Source organism: Capsicum annuum, chromosome 9 (assembly GCF_002878395.1).
Source record: "Capsicum annuum cultivar UCD-10X-F1 chromosome 9, UCD10Xv1.1, whole genome shotgun sequence".
NCBI classification, from domain to species: domain Eukaryota; kingdom Viridiplantae; phylum Streptophyta; class Magnoliopsida; order Solanales; family Solanaceae; genus Capsicum; species Capsicum annuum.
This window is the reverse complement of record NC_061119.1, coordinates 34940725-34962831: the sequence shown is the minus strand read 5'-3', so window position 1 is coordinate 34962831 and position 22107 is coordinate 34940725. Positions and strand designations below refer to the sequence as shown.

Below are 22107 nucleotides of genomic sequence, written 5' to 3'. Positions count from 1 at the left end.
CTCTTGTAGTAGCAACACCCATCTAATAAGCCTTGGTTTAGCATCCTTCTTGGCCATCAAGTACCGCAAGGCAGTATGGTCAGTATGGACTACCACTTTAGTCCCAAGCAGATAAGATCTAAATTTCTCGAAAGCATAAACTATAGCTAGCAGTTCCTATTTAGTTACTGTGTAATTCTTTTGTACTCCATTCAGTACTTTGTTGGCATAATATATCGGGTGAAACAATTTATCCCTCTTCTGTCCTAATACAGCTCCTAGCGGGACACCACATGTATCACACATTATTTCAAATGGTTTTGCCCAGTCAGGTGCAATAACAATAGGGGCCTTAATCAGCTTCTTTTTAAGGCACTCAAATGCCTTCAAGCATTCGTCATCAAATGGGAGTTTCACTTCCTTCTCTAACAGCTTGTAAAGTGGATTTGCAACTTTTGAGAAGTCTTTTATAAATCTCCGATAGAATCTTGCATAACCAAGAAAACTACGCACTCCCTTTGCTGAAATGGGAGGCGGTAATCTATCGATAACTTCTACCTTTGCTCGATCAACTTCAATCCCTTTTTCAGAAATTTTGTGCCCAAGCACTATACCCTCCTTTACCATAAAATGACATTTTTCCCAGTTAAGCACTATATTAAATTCAACACATCTTTGCAAGGCCACATTCAGATTCTCCAGACACGTTTCAAATGAATCACCTACCATAGAGAAATTATCCATGAATACCTCTATGATGTCATCCACCATGTCAGAAAAGATAGACATCATGCACCGTTGAAAAGTGGCGGGTGCATTGCATAGCCCAAATGGCATCATCTTAAATGTAAATGTTCCATATAGGCACGTGAATGTTGTCTTCTCTTGATCTTACAGAGTAATGCAGATTTGGTTATATCCAGAATAACCATCCAAGAAGCAATACCACCCCCTACCAGCCAATCAATCAAGTATTTGGTCCATAAAGGGCATTGGGAAGTGGTCCTTCAGAGTCCAAGAGTTTAACTTACGGTATCCATGAAGACTCTTCACTCGGTTAATGGTCTGAGTGGAATCAGCTCATTATTTTCATTAGTAACCATTGTCATACCCTCTTTCTTGGGTATGCATTAAACTGGACTCACCCATTTTTTGTCAGAAATAGGGTAAACTACTCATGCATCCAACCACTTAATAATTTTCTTTTTAACCACCTCCTGCATTGGTGGGTTAAAATGGCGTTGATTCTCAATGGTAGGAGTATAATATTCTTCTAGTTTGATTTTATGCGTACAGATGCCAGGTGGAATGCCAATAATATCTTTGATGGTCCATCCAATTGCTGACTTGTGCCTCTGAAGTACTAAAATAAGTGCATTTACCTGTTGTTCTTCCAAATCAACTGTAATAATAACAGGTAGCGTGCTTCCTTTCCCCAAAAACATATATCGTAAGTGACTAAGCAGCTTCTTTAATTCTAATATAGGAGGTTCTTCAATAGATGGCTTGGCTAGTGGTATTGGTCGATTAGCCAGGTCAAGGTCCAGCTTTTTAGGAGCATAAGAATACGAGCCCAGGCCAGTCAGGGGACAAACTGTCTCTTCATACTCCTCAATGCCTTCACTATCATAGTTCATCACAACTGCAGCTAAAAGCTCGATAACAAGCTATTCAGTTCTGAGCACATCTTGTTCTTCCTCAAAATACACATCAACTACTGAGAACACAAATATTTCCTCATGTTGTTTCATTGATTTTCCCACATCAAACCGCACCACTTCATCGTTCACCCTAAATAAGGGCTCATTCGCTCTCAAATCGATTAACACACTTTTGACTGTGAGAGAAGATCAACCCAAGATTATGGGCATCTCAAAGTCCACCTCGCAGTCCAGAATGATGAAGTCTGTGGGGAATATGAAATTTAAGACCTTTACCAACACATCATACAGAATGCCAATAGGTCGCTTTACTGACCTGTCTGCCATCACCAGTCTCATATTGGTAGGTGTGGGATTCCCTAGACCCAATGTTTTATAAATAGTCAATGGCATCAGTTTAACACTTGCTCCTAAATCACGCAGTGCTTTAGTGAATTCCATGGTTCCAATTGTACAGGGAATGGTGACTACACCTGGATCCGACTTCTTCTGCATCAATGTCCTTATGGAAATAGCGCTGCAAAGATGAAGGTCTGCTTTTAGTTCGCATCTCACTGCTCGTTTCTTGGTAACAAGGTATTTCATGAATTTTTCATATCCTAGTATCTACTCAAGTGCTTCGATTAAAGGCACATTTATTGTCAATTCCTTGAGCATTTCCAGGAATTTGCGGAATTTTACATCATCTGTCTTCTTTCTCAATTGTTAAGGAAAGGGAGGTGGTGGCCTTGGGATGAGTTTCAAAACCACTTCCTCTTCCTTCTCCTTGACCGATATATCAACAGGGCTATTTGGCTTCTCAGACTCATCTGGGTGTTGTTCTGCTGGTTCCTCTACAACTTTCTCATTGTTCAAAGATTTGCCCGCAGAAGGGCCACATAAAATCTTACCACTCCTAGTGGTAATCGCCAGACATGAACCATTTATCTTCTGATCCTGAACCATTTGATTAAGTAAAGTACCACTTCTTCCCTAGTTCAGTGTTGAGAAAATTTGACTCATCTGTTGCTCTAACTGCTGGATAGAAGTTGAATGTGAACTAACCAACTGACTCATAGTGAAATATTCGCTCCTCATACTAGTTACTCCTGCGTTGGTAGCCTCTACTCCTTTCAACAGTTCTTTCATCATATCCTCCATAGAATACTTTCTCGATCTATTTGTAGCAGCTTCTTAATTTCCAGCACGAACATACAACCTACTTCTATCATTGTTGCTTCTCCAATTTTCTCGCTCCCTGTGTTTGTGATTAGGATTGTCATACCCATTCTAACCTTGATTCCCGTGGCTATTGCCTCAGAAACCCCCCTGATTAGTAACATAGTTGGCTTTTTCTTCAGGCTTCATATCAACCCGGTCCCGAATCATTACAGCCTTTATATTTTTTATCCTTCCTAACAATAAGTTCTTGGTGAGCAAGTCCATTTGAGTATTTAGATGGGCCATATCTTGATCTTTATCCTCATCTCTTCTACATTGTTCATCATTCATTCCAATAGAAATAGTTGGACTTGCCACCACGAAATCGCTGGTATACCAAGCCTTACTTAGTTTGGTCATCCTATTCAGTATATCAGTAGCATCTTAAAATGATAGAGCAACAAATGACCCACCAGCAGTATTATCTACCACTGGCTTTGTCACAGAGTTAAAAGCTCTGTACAAATTCTCTATCAAAGGTATGTCTATCGTGTTATGGTTCGGACACTATGTTAGCTTCTTCTTGAACCTCTCCTAACTTTCATGTAAAGCCTTATTCGGGAGCTGTCTAAAATTATTGATCTCATCCCTCAACTGTACCTTCCTGGATGGCAGAAAGAAACTTTCTAGGAAAGCTCCTCTCAACTACTTCCAGTTGGTTATAGAGTCAGGCATCAACTCGTTTAGCCACAATGTTGCCTCTCCAGACAAAGATAATAGAAACAGCCTCAACCGGATAGCGCTCTGGCTTACCCCCGGGTTATTAAAAGATTTGCATATGGTAATAAAATTTACCATATGCAGGTTGGGGTCATCCTGAGGAAGGCCTACAAACAACCCCTTAAGATTCAGGAGTTGGATCATAGTACTTGTAATATTGTACTTTGCTCCAGGTGCCAACGGAGGGGGATTGATCGCACCCGTTACACCTGCTCCATCCACATTGTCATCATAATACTCATACTGCAACGGTTGTTCTGCCATTATGCTTATACGGTGGGGTTCCATATTGAGTAGTTCTTGGCCTAACCTATAAAGATCCTACAAATAAATAAAAACAACAACCGAACATAAATCTAGAAAACTTAACTATCAGCAAATTTTAGAACACAAACTTTCAGTCCACAACCGTATTCCCCAGCAATGGTGCCATTTTTGATAACGCTCAAACTACACTCTTGAATGGGTGTAAGAGATCGTTGTCAATAGAAAATCTAACTAGGTTGGGGTCAAATCCCACAGGGAATAAGGTGTGAACTTCGATTTGTTTACGAAATACTTTACTGATAGTTTACTATTTCCAAAAATAGGGGTTTAAGTTTCATAGAGAGTCAATTGTCACTTTTAATATTTTAGTGTTTGTAACCAAGATAAATAGGAAACCAGAGTTATGTTCACCATGGGTTTTGGGAATTGACAGATACTAGGTAATGCATAAGACTCTTGAAGTAAGTAGAAACAGAAGAATATCCCTGACCATGATACTATCTGACTTATCTCTTGACCTCACCAGATAATTTATTATCTTATTCTCCTGAAACTTAGATAACCTACCTATTTCCAATAGAATTTTATATCAGGTAGATTAACCCAGTTATGGCATCAATCATTAAACAGAAGGTTGGAACCATCCAAGTCCCTGTTGATAATTCACGTCCTCTAGTTTATTTCTCTGTTAAAAGCAAATAAGCCTAAGGCATAACCTAGTGCTTGCAACCAATAGACTCAAGTTAAAGCAACAGAATTTCAAGATGTCCTACTACTCTTTAAATCCTTTAAATACCTAGCATCATATCAAACCCTAATCCATGGATCCCATAACTCGGGCTAATAGAATTAGCCACTCATGATTTGATGAACGAAATAACAAGTTGAATTCATGGTAATATGGATAAACTTACTGATGGATGAAACCCAATAAGTGTTTATACAATTCAATCACAAGATGGAAACCCAAAATAGTTGATAAGTGTTTGGAAAGAAAACAAGAAAAATATCTGATGAAAAAGATGAAGCAATTTAATGTGCCACCCTCCTAGTGTTTTTGTCCGATCCCCTACAGGTCATTAAATAGTCAACCCTAAATAAAGAAATAAAATTAAAATTTATTATTTTCTTCGGAATAGGTGACGGCATTCTTGATAGTGCGTCATACGTCTGACGGTGTGCACAGGATGTCATCAAAGTTTTCAGTGAATTACTATTTTCTAATTATCCTGATGACAAATCTGCCGGCGTGTCAAATATGTGATAGCCCGTGAAAAATGTCATCACATCCTTACTGGAAATCAGCATAATCTGCCTCAGGTTGACGGCTACTTTGACAGCCTATCCCATGTTTGACGGCTCTGGCAAAACATTGTCACATTTCATCTCAACTCCTCAAGTTCTATCTAAGCTTGACGGCTACTTTGACAGCCTTTTATATGTCTGACGGCACTTCAGAAATGGCATCAGCTACACTTTAGCTCATTCGCACCAGATTTCAACTGATTTATTTTTCTTTTCTTTGGGTTCCTCCCCGATCACTAGTATCTGCATTAAAACAATAAAAATAATCAAAAATTAACAAAAGTTGCTTAAGACTTCATAATTATTCTAGGTTAAAGGCCTTAAATGTGTTCCCAATTGTGCACACATCACTACTCCGATCTGGGTTTGGTCAGTAAAGAGAAAATGGAAGGTGTAGGTCATGACTGTTCAGGGGATTATAGTGTATCTCCCCCTTGGGATAATATGTCCCTTGAGAGATACTGACTTGACTAAGCTACTAAGGAAAGACTGAAATGATGCACATGGCATCTACGAACTGAATCGTGACTACATATTTGGGATCTAAAACTGAGACATTGACATATGAACTGAGTTGAATTCACAACTACCTAGTTTCTCCATCTTGGAATAGTTACATTCATGAGATTTTGGATAGTGCGACTAGATGGAAAGGTAGAAAACCACACCACACGAACTTGTCTGTCTAACTACTAAACTGAATTACTGGCTTTACGGACTAACTCATACTGAAAACTTATTCTCAACTATACTCTCCACCTTAGTACGACACTTTACCTGAGGCTACTAAAAAATATTCACATGGGAGCTGTGCACAAATGCTTAAGCATACTAACTTATCTGATTAACTGAATGACTGATAGTTGAATACTAGGTCTGTAAGCCGAAACTGTACTTAGTTTGAATAACTGGACTGAAACTATAGAGTATCATGTATACGAGGTAAGGACTGACTAGGTAACATGATGTTACTAAGCATGAATTTGTGAAAGTTATTTTATTTGAGAATGCAAGACCAATCATATAACATAGTTCTGAAATATTCTGTAAACTGAGGTACTGAAATACTGATAAATGAATAACTGATAATTGTATACTATGGTTAAGCAAACCTGAAATTGAACAAGTTTCTGATTTGAATACTAGGCTGAGACTAAGACTAATGTTACAACTAAGACTGTAACGGAGGCTGTAACTGATACTATAATTGAGACTGAAACTGGGATTGAACATACTTTAAGTCATGAGTACGGAAGTCATGAGTTGCATGACCTGAGTTTGGAGTTTCTGTATTCATGAAACATATATCGTAACACTGAGTGAACTGGAACTCCTTATACTAGGAACTGAAAGCGTACATGATTTTTGTTAATGTACACGAATATGGGCTATGATCATAGAGCTAACATGTAAGACATAAGTAGAAATCATGATAACTGAAGTACAAAACTTTGTACTGAGATAAAGATGGGTTGGGCATCATCCTCTCCCACTACTTATCTACACATTCTGACATTACTACTACAATCTGAAGGCCTGACTTTCTGAGATTTCATAACTGGACAGTGGTTGTATATCTTCCAGGCTATGATAGACTGACCCATTGGGGTGGATACTAAGAAAGATTCAGTTAATATTTGGTCTGACTCTAAAGTTGACTGTCATGTAAAGAGTTACAAAAAAAAAGCCCCTAGATCTGAAGTGGCATAAACATCTAAATGATAGATCTGTAACATACCAGTGACCGTACCAGGATAACTTTCCCGATCTTTCCTGGACTAAAGTGCATAAAGCCTATTTGGGCGCTGCCCACTGGTGAAACTGAAAGTGGTACCCTGCTGATTCGAGCGACCGAACTGAGCTGAAAGATGACTGTGCTAACTTTATGGACCAGCCTTAGGACATTCTCAGACTCTATGACCTGAATCACCATATCCGAAACATACATCACTATTTGCTCTACACATACCCTTATGATTCTTACCATATTCTCTACAAAGTAGATAGGTAAGACCCCTGCTCTCACTACCCTGGGCCTTGGAGCCTGGCGCCCCATCCCTATAGTTATTTCTTAACTTTGGTACTGGTGCACTAGCTGAAGATAGAGTTGGGACTGAAAACTTCTATCTAAACTAAGGACGGTTACCACCCTCTGAACCTGGCTGAGCAGAACTAAAGCTACCCATTCTAGCTCTCTTATTTTCTTTATCCTTCTTCTTAAGCTTATTCTCCTCAATCTGTTGAGCATGGAACATAAGCCTACATATGTCCATTTCCTTAATCAATACCTCAGTCCTACACTCCTTAACCACTCTACCTGATACCCCAAACACAAACTTGCTCATTCTGGATCTATTGTTTGCTACTACATGGGGAGCATACCTGGCTAACTAAGTGAACTTGAGTGAATATTCTTTTATGCTCATGCTAACTTGTCTGAGATTGATGAACTCTAATACTTTGGCTTCTCTCATCTCTAAGGGAAAGAATTTTTCTAGGAAAACAGTAGCAAACCTTTCCCACTCTATGGGCTCTGAATTTATACTCTTGTTTACCTTTCACTGCTTAAACCATGTATGGGCTATATCTTGTAGCTGATAGGTGGCTAACTCGGCACTCCACTAGAATTTACTCCCATAATATCTATAACTTTCTAAACCTGATTGAGGAATTCCTGTGGATTCTCTTCAGACATAGAACCTGAGAAAAAAGGAGGATTCATTTGGGTGAAGTCTCAAATCTTGACTGCAGTAGTATTGGCCATTGGGTAGGCCTGAACGGCAGTTAGGCATATATTCTGGGATACCACAGAATAAGCCAAGGCATTGAAAGCTGCTCTGAACTCTACATGGAAGACATGCTCATCCAGGGGATCTGCCTGAACGGACTGAGGTGCTGACCGTTTTTCAGGTCCCCTTTTTTGAGTTCTCTTGGGAAGCATATTCTGTAAACAGAAGGAAACATGGTATTAGACATAGAGTTTAACTTGAGCTATTTCTCACTCTCACAATATGAACACTGAAAGAAGGAAACTTGTTCCTAAAAATATCTTGTAACCTCTTGCCCGTAAGTGTGGTGCGCTACACACCCATGCACAAAACTCTACCAGATATGGCTTTCAAACTTCCTAGGACTCTGTTGAACCTTATTCTCTGATACCAAGTTTGTAACGCGCCGAGTCTGTACCCCGAACGCTACACGGTGCTCATAATCTCGAGGGACCATAAGCTAACCCATGACTGGTACCTGCTGTAATAACTGAACAATAATACTATAATATGTGAAATTTAGGCAGAAACTTGCCATAAGGTTCAATACTAAAATAAAACTGAATACGGTATCTCAATACCAAAACTGAACATCAATACTGAATGGCATGAACTAGTGTACATGCTTACATGATATAATTTCTCTTGTTTAATTCACATAAACAATTCATCAAACACTTGGAAGGCATAATATTTGTACATAATACTAATCAACACATGAGTATCATAATTTTAACACCATGTTCACAATTTCAAGGATCTAACATGAATTCACATGATACTACATATATAATTATTAATTTCACATAAATCTTGCACTTAATTACGGATTAGAAATCCAATCAACCTTATAATCATGAATACACTTAAATCCAATCATGGATACTTCATCCAACTTGTAGTTCAAGAGCTCAACATGAAGTTCATATAAATCATACTACAATTAACTAGTTTTCATGAAGCTTGATATAAATTATGGAATAAAAACTCAATTTAACATCATAATCAAGAATAAACTCAGATCTGACATGAAATCTATAAAATCAACTAACTTGTAGTTTAAAAGAGTTTTTTGAACTCCAAGGGTGGAAGGATACCCAAGGATGAACACTTTAACATACCTTAAAGCTTTAATCTTGAAAGAGAATTAACGTTTCTTGAACGTTCTTAGATTGGGAAACACAGATCTTGATATTTTCTTGATGGTTCTTGAAGAAATTCTTAGGCTTGTTTTTTATTTCTTGACTAGGTTTCTTGCCTCTTTGATAGAAAAATATTGAGTTCTTAAGATAAAGTGAGGAAAATAATGGGATAATCGGTTAAAAAGGGTGGGAAAAGATCCAAAAATCCCTTTAAAAACGTCTTTAAATCGCTAAATGGATGTGATTGACGGTTTAGGCGACGAACCATCAATCTAGTAACTAACCGTCACTCAAACTGTTAGTTTTTGGCCATAAAACTGGCTTACTACCTTAGTTGTGATGGTTTGATCGATGGTCCGTTGCTGGCTTGACGGTCCGTCGGCCTTACCGTCGCACCTGTGCAGTACGAATAGCTCTCTGTAAAACGATCATAAATCTTTACTCCGATATCAGATTTTGACGAAATTGGTATCGTTGGAAAGCTAATTATATTATATATCTGGTGGTGGGTCATGAGATCAAAAATTATTTGTAGAACCGAAGATATGCTCATTTAAATTTGACTATGGTAATATCCTTCTCAAGGATTCAATCGGTAAGGGATGTTTTGATTTGCCTAATAGATAGGACGTATTTGAGGCCTTAATAAATAACAAACTTATTCATAAAACTATCAAATAACCATGATGTACCAAGTATAGGCTTGAAACATGGCACTAATATTGATTTGGATTTTTTGGGGTATTACATGTAGCAAGAAATAGCCAACATGTACTCCAAATCGAGGCTATTTCATTGTTAGTCCTTCAAATGATTTTTCATATCAACATGTATGCTTAAAATTAACATGCCTACCATAGAAAAATCGTCACCATAATTTTTTGTTACAATATGTGTAAGCACTAAAACAACATGTGCTATACCAAAAAATCTTGATTTTCAAGGTTCAACATGTGCAACATATTACATGGTGCAACAACCAAAAAACCCACAAGGTAGAATGATATACCATATATGTCTCCAAAAGAAAGATTCAATAAAATAATAATATGATCTTATTAATATGAGACATAGTCAACACGTAAGGCAAAAGCCTTAATATAATAAAATAATATTAAAGTGTGCACAATAATAATCAACAACATAAAAAGTGAGATGAACTTACTTCCACTGATCTTAAGATAGATGGAATGATCAATCTTATTCTCCACAAACCCCATAAAAGTGATAATTTTCTTGAACTTCTAGTTCCATTATCGAGAAGCGAAAAGATTGCTTCAAGCCATAGATATATTTCTTCAACTTACACACGAGATGCTCACTATCTTTACCAAAAAAAAAAACTTTGGGGTTGTTGCGTGTAAACCTCTTCATTAAGATCACCATTCAAAAGATTATCTTTACATCCATCTGATATAGCTCAAGATCAAAGGATTTCATTTGTTGCCTATTCTCTTCGTATCTCCCATAGCACTCACCCCTTCAATCAAACCTCACTTTTTTAATGACCTTTTCCAGTTGTTTCTCTACTTCAGTTTTAAACACTTTGAATATTTCAAGAGAATCTGATTTTTCTTTAATAAGAAAAACATAACCATATCGAAGAAAGTCATCAATGAAGATGATAAAATAACTTGAACCACATATTGTAGTAGAATACAGACCACTTAGGTTTGTGTGAATCATTTTCTACAAATCAGAACTACGAGTAGCATTCAATTTTTTTTATCAACTTTTCCCTAATGCAATCAATACATGTTCCTATGTACCCAAATTCAAGAGAAGGTAAAATATTAGACTTAACCAATTTATCAACTCTATACTTAGAGATATGACCTAAATGCCTACGCCACCATATGCCCCATTTTTCATTTAAAATTATCGTTTAGACCAAATAATTTTAGAACTAAAAGAGTTGTATTCAAAATCAGAAGCCAAAAAAAATTTAAACAAACCATCAGATAGGACTCCATGACCAACAATTTGGGAGTTCAAAAGCAAATTAACTTTTTCATTAAGAGAATTAAAATCATAATCAAATCTGTGTAAAACTGGAATAGAAATCAAATTTCATTTAGAAGACGGGACATAAAGAGTGTTTTCAAGAACAAGCTTATAACCGGTTTCTAAGTCTAAAACTACAGTTTCTATGAACTCTACTTTAACTTGGACATCTGTGGCGACTCTAATTTTTTACTTTGTTTTCCTTGGGTTCCTTTTATTTTTGAACCTCTGCAAGGAAATGGCAACATATATAGTAGCTCCACTATCAAAGCATCAAGAATTAATAGGGACATCAACAAGTGACTCAAAACAAACAAGGGCTAGGTGATTATTTTCTTTTGACTCCTTCTTAAAAGTATGATTATTAGATCTTTCAAACTTCCTAGGTCCCTTGCAAGATTTGCTTTGGAATCATGAGAAGATAACATGGCAACCTCACCCTTCTCCCTTTTAATTTTTTTCCCTCTTTAACAACACATTTGGAGATGGGATCATTAATTGACCAAGATTCATCCTGAGTATTATAGGCAGTTTTCATTTGGCTAAACTCGGCAGGCAAAGAGTTAAGACCAGTGTGAATAATGTAAGTTTCAGGAAGAGTTTTCAGGTTGGACTGAAAGTGGACTAAATTAAGTATGTAATCTCTAACACCCCCAGTAAAATTATACTTTATCCCTTCAAGTTCATTCATTAGATCTCCAGTCTCATCCTTATTGGATACAAGATACCTTTCTTCCACTTGGGCAAGAAACTTTTGGCATTGGTAGTTTCAGGCAAGCCATTTTTAAGGTGGTCAACAAACAACCCCCTAAAGGCAAGGATGCATAGCCTTTTAAATCTCTCCCACTTAGCATAAAGTTCTTTTTCAAGAGTTGTACTAGAATCAGTAAGAGATGGAGGCTCATCCTCATGCAAGGTTTGATCTATGTCAGTCATGTCCAAAGAAAATTCAAGATCATCTTTCCATCACTTAAAGTTAGAGCCCGATAGAACCACAACTTCAGCATTGTTATTGTTCAAATAAATGGTTACTTTTCACAAAATATCATGAATGAATTTATCAAAATAGCAAGGCATAAGAATAATAATCTTATCACAACGATGAGTCTCGCAACATCAACAAGTAGCCCCCCTTTGTGCAGGGCAAGAAAATATTTTCAATATTAGAAACCTATCCCCTTTAGGCAAATAAATTTACTAAAATCAAAATATTTTCACATAATGGAGTTCATCACAATACTAATTTAAAATACACAGTAAATTTCCTTTGGGCAGATCATTGTATGTTCTAACTTAGTGATATCCCTCGAAATGGATTAAACAAGTCTCATAAAACAAAGCAAATAGGTCACTTTAGTGTACACTATTTACCCTTATTTACAAAACAAATTCAATCTCCGGGATTCAACATGCCATAGCTTGATTTGCTCATGTGACACAGTAAGTATCTACTCAATTAAAAATATTTTAAATCTAAGTTAGTTACAATTCAAATGAAACCAAATTCAAATAAAATTAATAAATAACAATTCGACATCTTTTATAAACAATAGCTTAATTTTTTTTAATTTCATAAAATAAATAACCTTTTATATTATTTAATCTAAGCATATGGAACTAACTAAATGAATGAATCTTTAATAACATAATCGTCAGAACACATTCTTAAGATGACTTTAGTTTAGCCGACTTTACTTCAGCCAATATCGAAAAAATAAAATAAAATTAACACTCTGTAAACAAGAAATGCAGCGGAAAAAATAGGCACATCTTTTATAGAATCTTTCTCAAGATCATTTTTGGGACACAAGTGTAAAATTAACTTATCATCAACATAAATGATAGCAAAATCTACCATAACATGATTGTCAATTCAAGAGATAATATCACCATAAACCTGAAACAATAAGGCAAATAGTCTAATGACAAATGAATAATAATATTAAATACTCCCACTAACCCAGCAAATCAAATGACTCAACAACACCCATATTTTGAACATGTTGCATAAAAACTATAGGGGTCTTAGTCCCTTGGTTAGTGGATCAGCAAGAATCACATCGGTAGGTATATGTTCAATCACAATGTCCTCCCCTTTAACCATGTTATTGATCCCTGGATAATCAATCTGATTTTTACCATGTCTTTTGTTGTCCTGACCTTTTTTATGCAAAAGCATGTTGATGACCACTCAAAATATTTAAACATCACATGAGGAAGTTTTTGTTTCAAAACACATGAAAACTTATGCAAATTACTCCCTTTTCAATAGTTTATCTTTTTCATCAATCACATACAAATTTTTTATTAGGAAATATGAGCATTTGTAAATCAAGGAAAAAACCTCTCTTATTCGTTCATAAAATAATAACAATCCATAACATTGTTAGGACAATGAGTTTCATTACAAGAGAGTTAATTACGCAAATCATGCTCTCATATAACTTTTCAAATAATAAGACATATACACACTAAAATAATTCAAGCTTATGGAAAACAACCTCATAGTTAATATAAAATTTCATCATAATATGGGGCTTACAATGCATGCTCTTCAACAATTTCAAAACTAAATACCTTAAACGCTTGTTTAATCGATAAATTTATGCCCACGGAGTTTAGGATAGTCCCACATACAAGAAATTTTGTATTTTAAGATTCAACTATTCTGGTTTGCCTTGTCGGACAGTAGAACCCATATCCTTTAGAATGAGCTTGATAACCAATGAAAAACAAGCGAGGTTCTAGATTCAGTTTTATCTATTTTACTTCTGCAGGACATCCCCAAACTCGAAATTAATTTAAACTGGGTTTTCTATTGGCCCACAACTCAAAAGGGGTTTTAGAGACACGGTTAAGAATGTACATGATGTTTTAATACCTTCACCCAGATGAACTCAAGTAAGTTAGATCTACTCATCATACTTCTCATCATGTCTTTTAAAGTACGATTTCTCCTTTCAAGATAGTGAAAAACTTTTGAAATAATTTTAATTTGCAAATGCTATCAATACACTTTAAAACATATTTAGACACTTTTGACAAGGTATAAAGCAGCGAAAAACTTTGTCAATGAAGATAATTAATTTTTCTCATGAACTGAGTAATAGGGTTCAAGATCTATGTGAAAAGCTCTGATATCAAGTGTTAGAATTTATAGAGAAACACACCACAAGTTCACATAAACCAAGAACACCTATAAAGTAATGAAATATGCGAGAAATAATGTGCGTACCTTTGTCCATCATTGAAACACGTAATCAAAGACGAACTAGGCTGAGTCTTCCTCTCCTTTGCTTATGACGGCTGGTAGCGTATGGGAATACGTCTTACGTTAAAGCAGGAGAGGGGACCTAGCCTTATATTTATAGGCTTAAAAGCCTTAACCTAGTGCACCCCCATTTATGGGCTCACAGGTCTACTACAGGCCTACACTATTGGCAGCCCACACCAATAACATGAAATGGATACGGGCCTATATGAAATCCGCATGAATACACGACTTGTGTTTTGTCCACCAACTAATAACATCAACCCGTTTTACTTTTAATATAATAAAAAGTTAATGTTAAGTCCACATAAAATAAATAATTCTAACAAACTCAACTTATAGGAGGCTTCAAAACATAAAATAAGGTGCAAATGGAGTTCTTGATCTAAGATTTTCATTTAGGGGATTCAAATAAATGACAGATAATGCTTAGAATTTGAACTTGGAACTTTGAGGTAATTTGAACTTAGCCTAAGGACTTTTTAAAAAAAAATCTTATATATAGAATGTAATTTTTTTTATCAAGGGGTTTGAGTGAACACCTCCCGACCCCCTCGATCCGCCCTGTGCAAACACTACAAAAGAAAGGGCAAGTTACTACAGTCGAAGGAACCATGCGATAATTCCCACATGAATAATTTGTCACTTCTTTCTTGTTTAAAGTGGTCATTTTCACTTAGTTGCTGTCACGTAGGAAAACTTAAAACTGTTCTTATAAATTTGACCTATTATTGTTCACTAAGTTAACCAGAATTAGCAATGGAAGCAGATGGTAGCTTAGGTGGACTCTTCAAGGCAATACTGTCATTGTTACTGGAGGCACTCGAGGCATTGGGCACGTGATCTAATTTTCAATGGACTCTAATTTCTCAGTCAATCGTTATATGCTGAACCGGAGCTAGAATTTGAATCTTATGGGTTGAGAATTCTACTCAATTTAAGTTACTAGACTCTAAATTAATAATTTTACATATTCAGTCAATCAAGGAATGATTACAGCTTGAACCATTCGGCCATTTAGGGGTCATTTGGTATGTGGGATAAGGTAGAATATTTCATGGTTAAGTTTGTTACTAAATTTATACTATTTTAGGTAGATGGTATAAATTTATCCCGGAACTATTTTATACCATCAATCAAACATGGTATAAGTCTAATACAAAACTAAGTCCTGAGATATCCCACCATATCTCATCCAACTTGGTATTATTTTATACCACCTCCCATATAGTATAAGTTAGTTCAGTCCAGGGATTTCCAGAGGTTACAACTCTGGGATAATTTAGTCTATGGATTTCCAGAGGTTACAACTCTGGGATAATTTAGTCTATGTATTACAATATATGTACAAAGGGTTAGGTAGTATAGTGTATACTAAACACACATATCTTATACATATTGTATACATACCTATGCACAACATAGATTATATTGATAGTGTATGTGTTGTGTATGATTCGTCCATGTTGGTAAACTAGTTGGCCAAAATGTATACATACGTAACTTTCCCTTCAATGAATGCCTTTACGATAAATACAGAATCATCAAAGCTAATAAGTTCGGCTATACCCGTGACTCATTTTCTATATCCGACACAACTATATAAGTCATGATATGATATATATTGATTATATAGTAAAGTTATCTTTTTTTTTTTTTTTTTTTTGGGCGAGGGGGGGCTGGGGGGTGGGGGAGGGGTGTTCCAAGTTTTGGAGCAAATGTTTATACTTGTTCACGTAACCAAATAGAACTTGAGGAATGTCTTTGACAATGGAAAGCCAGGGGCGGCTCAAGCATAGCGCATATTCGTGGCCTAAGGCGAAAATTAAACGAAGGTCTTAAAATTTTAAGAAAAGTAACTTTCTTTTTAATGAACTCTATTTTCAAAATTATATAATCGATTTTTTCTAATTATTCTTTTTAAGTAATAATATAATCAATGCATTTAATCTTTGTTGAGACATAATACTCTAGATATATGAACTTTTTCTAATAATTTTTTTTTTTACATAAAAAAAAATTATTTTTTTTATAAATATATTCATTTTTTTAGAAAAAATCTATATATATTATTGTAATAAATTAGGCCCCTCAAATTTGGGGGTCTAAGGCGGCCGCCTATTTTTTTACAAGGTAGAGCCGTCCCTGTGGAAAGCTAAAGGTTTTAAAGTGGGAGGGTCTGAGTGTGATTTACTATCAAGATCTCAACAAGAAAAATTTATGGACACCGTTAGCAGTTATTTTGATGGAAAAATAAACATTCTTAAAAGTTCGATAAATATTTTCTCTACAAAAAAAAATGTTAAAATTTACTAAATCGACTAATTTGTGTTTTCATTGCTACAGAAATATTAAAGGGATGAATGGTTCCCCTTCAAAAGTTTTTAATTACATTGTAAGGGGGCCATGTCCACTTTTGCCCGTATTTGTGCTGGTTTACCTTTGCTTTTGTACCTTTCAGGCAAATATAAGTTATGCCTTGCATCCTTAAAAAATTTATGCTCCGCTAAGTGTAAGTTTAATTTCTAGAAGCAAAGTTAATGATTAGCTTATTTGAAGGGTAAAAATGGAAAATCAATCCATTTGAAGAACAATTCGTGCAACTAAATGATTCTAAGGCTCAAAACTGATTAAAAGTGGAGAATTCTAACAATTTTATCAAACTCTATAAAATGTTTGAGCTCATTAAAAGAAACAAATTTTTCGGATGCATACTTATAATTTTACGCTCTTTTTAATCACATACAAATTGACTTTCTTTTTGTTATATAAATATTGCAGTTTGGCAAGTTATTTGCTTTAATTTTTCATTGCATTTAATTGGAAGAAATTATATATTTACATTGAGAGGGGATAGTGAAATATCTACTGTATTATTTACGTATTTTAATTTGTTATAGCAATCTATCATCTTTAATTTATAGGTACTTGTAATTACAATATTAGTAGACCCCGAATAATTCCACAAGTCTGAAGAGGGGTAGAATATATGTATATTTTATTCATATTTCTATGAGATAAAGAGCGTATTTCTAATAGACCCTCGGTTCCAGAAAGTACAAAAATTCTCTCACTTTTGCTATGAAGTTAATTAAACTCCATATAATCTTATCTTCTTTTCCAATCAAATATTATTAAATTGACTTAGCTTTGTGTTAGAAAAATAAGCTGCTGTAGTTATATCAAATTAACCAACAGAGTTCACTCATAAAGATTACAACAATATGATGGGCATAAATTTTGAGGCATCTTACCATCTATCCCAACTAGCACATCCCTTCTTGTTTTCATTTCTTCTGTTGCTGGACTTGCATTGTGTTTTTGCCCTTATGTTCCATCTATTCAGCAGCTACAGGTAGTTATGATCGATATAATATAATTGGGTTATTTATGAGAATGATCTTTAAAATAAGTCATCTTGAGTTTTTCTATTGCTCGTCATACTGAACAAATTTCAAGTTTGACAACTCCAATCCGTAACATCAAATTTTTTACCTCGACATACTAAGGTGGCATTTAGCCATCAAATTGTTTTACTTTTTTCTAAGAGGTGAACTCCGAAAAATATTTATGGCCATACAGTTTCAAAATATCCGAAAGTTGAATTTTGGAAATTTTCAGAAATTTCAAAGACTGGTTTTATTTTTTTTAACTCCCAAATTACTCACAAAAATTAAAAAACAACTCTAACTTGTTACCAAAAACAACTCGAATTTTCAATTATCAATTTTCACAAAAAAATAAAAACTAATTTCTCAATTTTCACAATAAAATATGGCCAAATTGCACCTATGATCTTGTTTGATTAGTTTCTTTCCATTTATTCCTGTAAATTAAGGGGCAATGAACCAATTGACAAGGAGTTTGGCATGTGAATGGGCTAAGGACAATATTCGAGTTAATGCAGTTGCAGCATGGGTAATCAAAACCTCTCAGTGAAGCTGCTTCTGTAAGTTTAATTTCACCTAGTTATTTACTTAGGGGGCATTTAAAAGGTGTCATACTTCCACATTCTATGGTCAACAAAAACTGCTCAGCACCTAAAGATTTTGTCGTCTCAAGTTAATCGTTGTGTAATATATATTATAAGGATTCGAGGGAACACCTCCCGACCCCTAGATCCGCCCGTGCAAATACTAGAAGGATAGGGTTGAGTAATAGCATACTAAGGAACCATGCGATAATTCCCACATGATTAATTTGCCACTTCTTTCTTGCTTAAAGTGGTCCCGGTCACATATTTGTCACATAAGAAATCTCAATACTTTCCTAATAAATTTGAGCGTTGATTGTTAACTAAATTAACCAGAAATAGCTATGGAAGCAGATGGTAGGTGGACTCTTCAAGGCAATACTGCCATTGTTACCGGAGGCACTCTAGGCATTGGGCACGTGATCTAATTTTCAATCGACTCTAATTTCTCAGTCAATCTTTATATACTGAAACGGAGTTAGAATTTGAATCTTATGGGTAGAGAATTCTACTCTATTTAAGTTACTAGACTCTATATTAATAATTTTACATTTTCAGTCAATAAAGGGATGATTACAGCTTGAACCATTCGGTCATTTAGGAGTCATTTGGTATGTGGGATAAGGTAGAATATTTCATGGTTAAGTTTGGTACTAAATCTATATTATTTTGGTAGATGGTATAAATTTATCCCGGAACTATTTTATACCATCAATCAAACATGGTATAAGTCTAATACAAAACTAAGTCTTGAGATATCCCACTATATCCCATCCAACTTGGGATTATTTTTTACCACCTCCCCATAAGGTATAAATTAGTTCAGTCCAGGGATTTCCAGAGGTTATAACTCTGGGATAATTTAGTCTATGTATTACAATATATGCACAAAGTGTTAGGTAGTAGAGTGTATGCTAAATATACATATCTTATACAAATTGTATATATAACTATGCACAACATAGACATTGATAGTGTATGTGCTGTGTATACTTCGTCCATGTTGGTTAACTAGTTGGCCTAAATATATACATATGTAACTTTACCTTCAATGAATGTCTTATGATAAATACAGAATCATCAAAGCTAATAAGTTCGGCTAAACCCGTGACTCATTTACTACATCCTTCACAACTATGCAAGTCATGATATGATATATATTGATTATATAGTAAATTTATCTTCTTCTTTTATTGGGTTCTATTTGCACTAATTAGGCATGCCATTGTAGAAGAACGAGCAAGTTTTGGAGAAAATGTTTATACGTGTTCAGGTAACCTAATGGAGCTTGAGGAAGGTCTTCTACAATGGAAAGCTAAAGGTTTCAAAGTGGGAGGGTCTGTGTGTGATTTACTATCAAGATCCCAAGGAGAAATATTTATGGACAACGTTAGCAGTTATTTCGATGGAAAAATCCACATTCTTGTAAGTTCGATAAATGTTTTCTCTACCAAAAAAAAATGTTAAAATTTATTGAATCGACTAGTTTGTGTTTTCATTGGAACAGAAATATTAAAGGGATAAATGTTCCCCTTCAAAAGTTTTTACATTGTAAGGGGGCCATTTCTGTGGGATTAAAAATAATTAAATAAAAAAATTAGTGTTACAATATGCCTAATGTGGTGACATGAATTTGGAAGTTGGTGTTGCAACATGATCAAGTTGGAAATTGGTGTTGCGACATGGTGTTGTAACATGTATTTTGATTGTTTAAAGCTTGGACATTCATCTATAAATAGATGAATTCACTTTTATTTTGAGATACACCAAAACAAAGAGAGCAAAAGAGAGTAATCCACATATATTCTATAGCCTGTGAGAAAATAGTGTGGGAGTAATATTAAAGTGAATTGTATGAAATAAAAGAGTGTTGTTTGTTTTATAAGAGTGGTAGTTATTTGACACTACCATGTTGTAATCAGTATTATTGTATTACTCCATTGGGTTTTTTATTTACCCCGTTATAATATTTGGTGTCGTTGTTATTCTCTTGTTATTATTATTTTGTGTGGATATTATCCTGGGTTGGATTACTATATTTCCAACAATGTGGTATCAGAGTTATGACAAATAATAGTCCACTATCTTTCAGCAACCCCCCCCCCCCCCCCCCCCGCCGACCTTACAAAAGAAAATTATGAAAAATGGTGCCTACGAATGAAAGTCATTCTTGATTCTCAAGATGTTTGAGATATCATAGAAAAAGGGTATAAAAAATCTGCCAATGAGGAGATTCTATCTCAAAATGAAAAAGATGTCTTGATTAAGACAAGGAAGAAAGATCAGCAGGCCCTTACTCTCATCCACCAATGTTTGGATGATGGTATGTTTGAGAAGGTGACTGGTGCAATCACCTCGAAGGAAGCTTGGGAGATTTTATAAAATTCTCTCCAAGGAGTTGATAAGGTGAAGAAGGTAAAACTTCAAACTCTAAGGGCTGATTTTGAAGTTTTAAAAATGAAAGTATCCGAATCCATTTTGAATTTTTGTTCAAGAGTGATGGCTGTTGTGAATCAACTAAAAAGGTACGGGGAGAAAGTAGATGATGTGTGAGTGGTAGAAAAGATCCTTCGCTCTTTAATAACCAAATTTGATTATATGGTGTCTGCTATTGAGGAGTCTAAAGATTTATACTCTATGACAGTAGAGCAATTGGAAGGTTCTTTACAAGCCCAAGAAGAAAAAATAAAAAGAAGAAAAGAAGAACCATTGGAGCAACTTCTTAAAACTTAGGCATCCTTCAAAGATTTTGGAGGTGAAAAAAGTTACAGAGGAAATGGACAATGGTGAGGCCATGAATGCCATGGAGGTCGTGGAAGAGGAAGGAGTTATATCAATAAATTCAATAATGAAGATAAAAATAATCAAACATTCAGAGGTTGAGGTTGTGGACAATGAGGAGGAAGAGGACGTGGAGCTTATCAAGGTACTAATGAAATGAGGTATGACAAATTTAAAATTGAATGCTACAATTGTCATAAATTTGGATATTACTCTTATGAATGTCGTAGTAATGTTGAAGAAAAAGCTAACCTTGTTGACAACAGCAAAGAAGAAGATGAGTCAATATTGTTAATGGCACTCACAGAAAATGATACAGATGATTACAGTTCATGGTATCTTAATAATGGAGCAAGTAATCATATGTTTGGATACGAAGATAAGTTTGCGGAGATCAAGAAAACGACGAGAGGTAATGTGTCTTTTGGAGATACCCTAAAGATTCAAATTGAAGGAATAGGTATGATTTTGATATCCTGTAAAAATGGTGATCACAAATTGATCAATGAGGTTTACTATGTGCCAAAACTAAGGCCAAATTTTTGAAAAAGAATATGATATTCATATGGAAAATATGTATTTTTGACTTAGAGATTCAAGTAATAATTTAATTGCCAAAGTGCATATGGAAAAAAATAGATTATTTTCTTTAAATCTTAAGACCATTAGTGCAAGGTGTTTGAAGACTAATGTGCAAGATGAGTCGTAGTGTTGGCATATGCGATTTGGACATTTGAACTTTGTAGCTCTCAAATCAATGAGAGAAAAGAACATGGTTGATGGAATTCCATCAATCAATCATCCCAATCAGTTGTGTGAAGCCTGTCTTCTTGGAAAATATGCAAGGAGGAATTTTACGAAGGAAACCACGTCAAGAGCAACTAATCCACTTCAGCTTGTTTACACTGATGTGTGTGGTCCAATCGATCCATTTTTTTTGGTAAAAGTAAATACTTCTTACTCTTTACTGATGATTTCATTAGAAAGACTTGGGTATATTTCTTGAAGCAAAAATCAGAAGCTTTTGTTGCCTTTA

The 22107-nt window shown here is 35.1% G+C and overlaps 2 protein-coding genes across 2 annotated transcripts in view; both read left to right on the top strand.

Annotated features, from left to right (window-relative positions):
• Positions 1–15076: 15076 nt before the first annotated feature.
• LOC124887052 (tropinone reductase homolog At2g29260, chloroplastic-like) lies at positions 15077–18256 on the top strand. The gene is made up of 4 exons (XM_047396221.1): positions 15077–15145; positions 16451–16618; positions 16718–16778; positions 18156–18256. Exons 1-4 carry the CDS (start codon positions 15077–15079, stop codon positions 18254–18256), a joined length of 399 nt encoding a protein of 132 aa, XP_047252177.1.
• Positions 18257–18634: 378 nt separating this feature from the next.
• LOC107841555 (tropinone reductase homolog) overlaps positions 18635–22107 on the top strand; it is a 45545-nt gene continuing 42072 nt past the window's right edge. Inside the window, exons 1-2 of the mRNA XM_047396220.1 lie at positions 18635–18705; positions 19508–19715. Of these exons, the coding sequence (XP_047252176.1) occupies positions 18635–18705; positions 19508–19715 (279 nt within the window). The remainder of the gene's footprint in view (positions 18706–19507; positions 19716–22107) is intronic.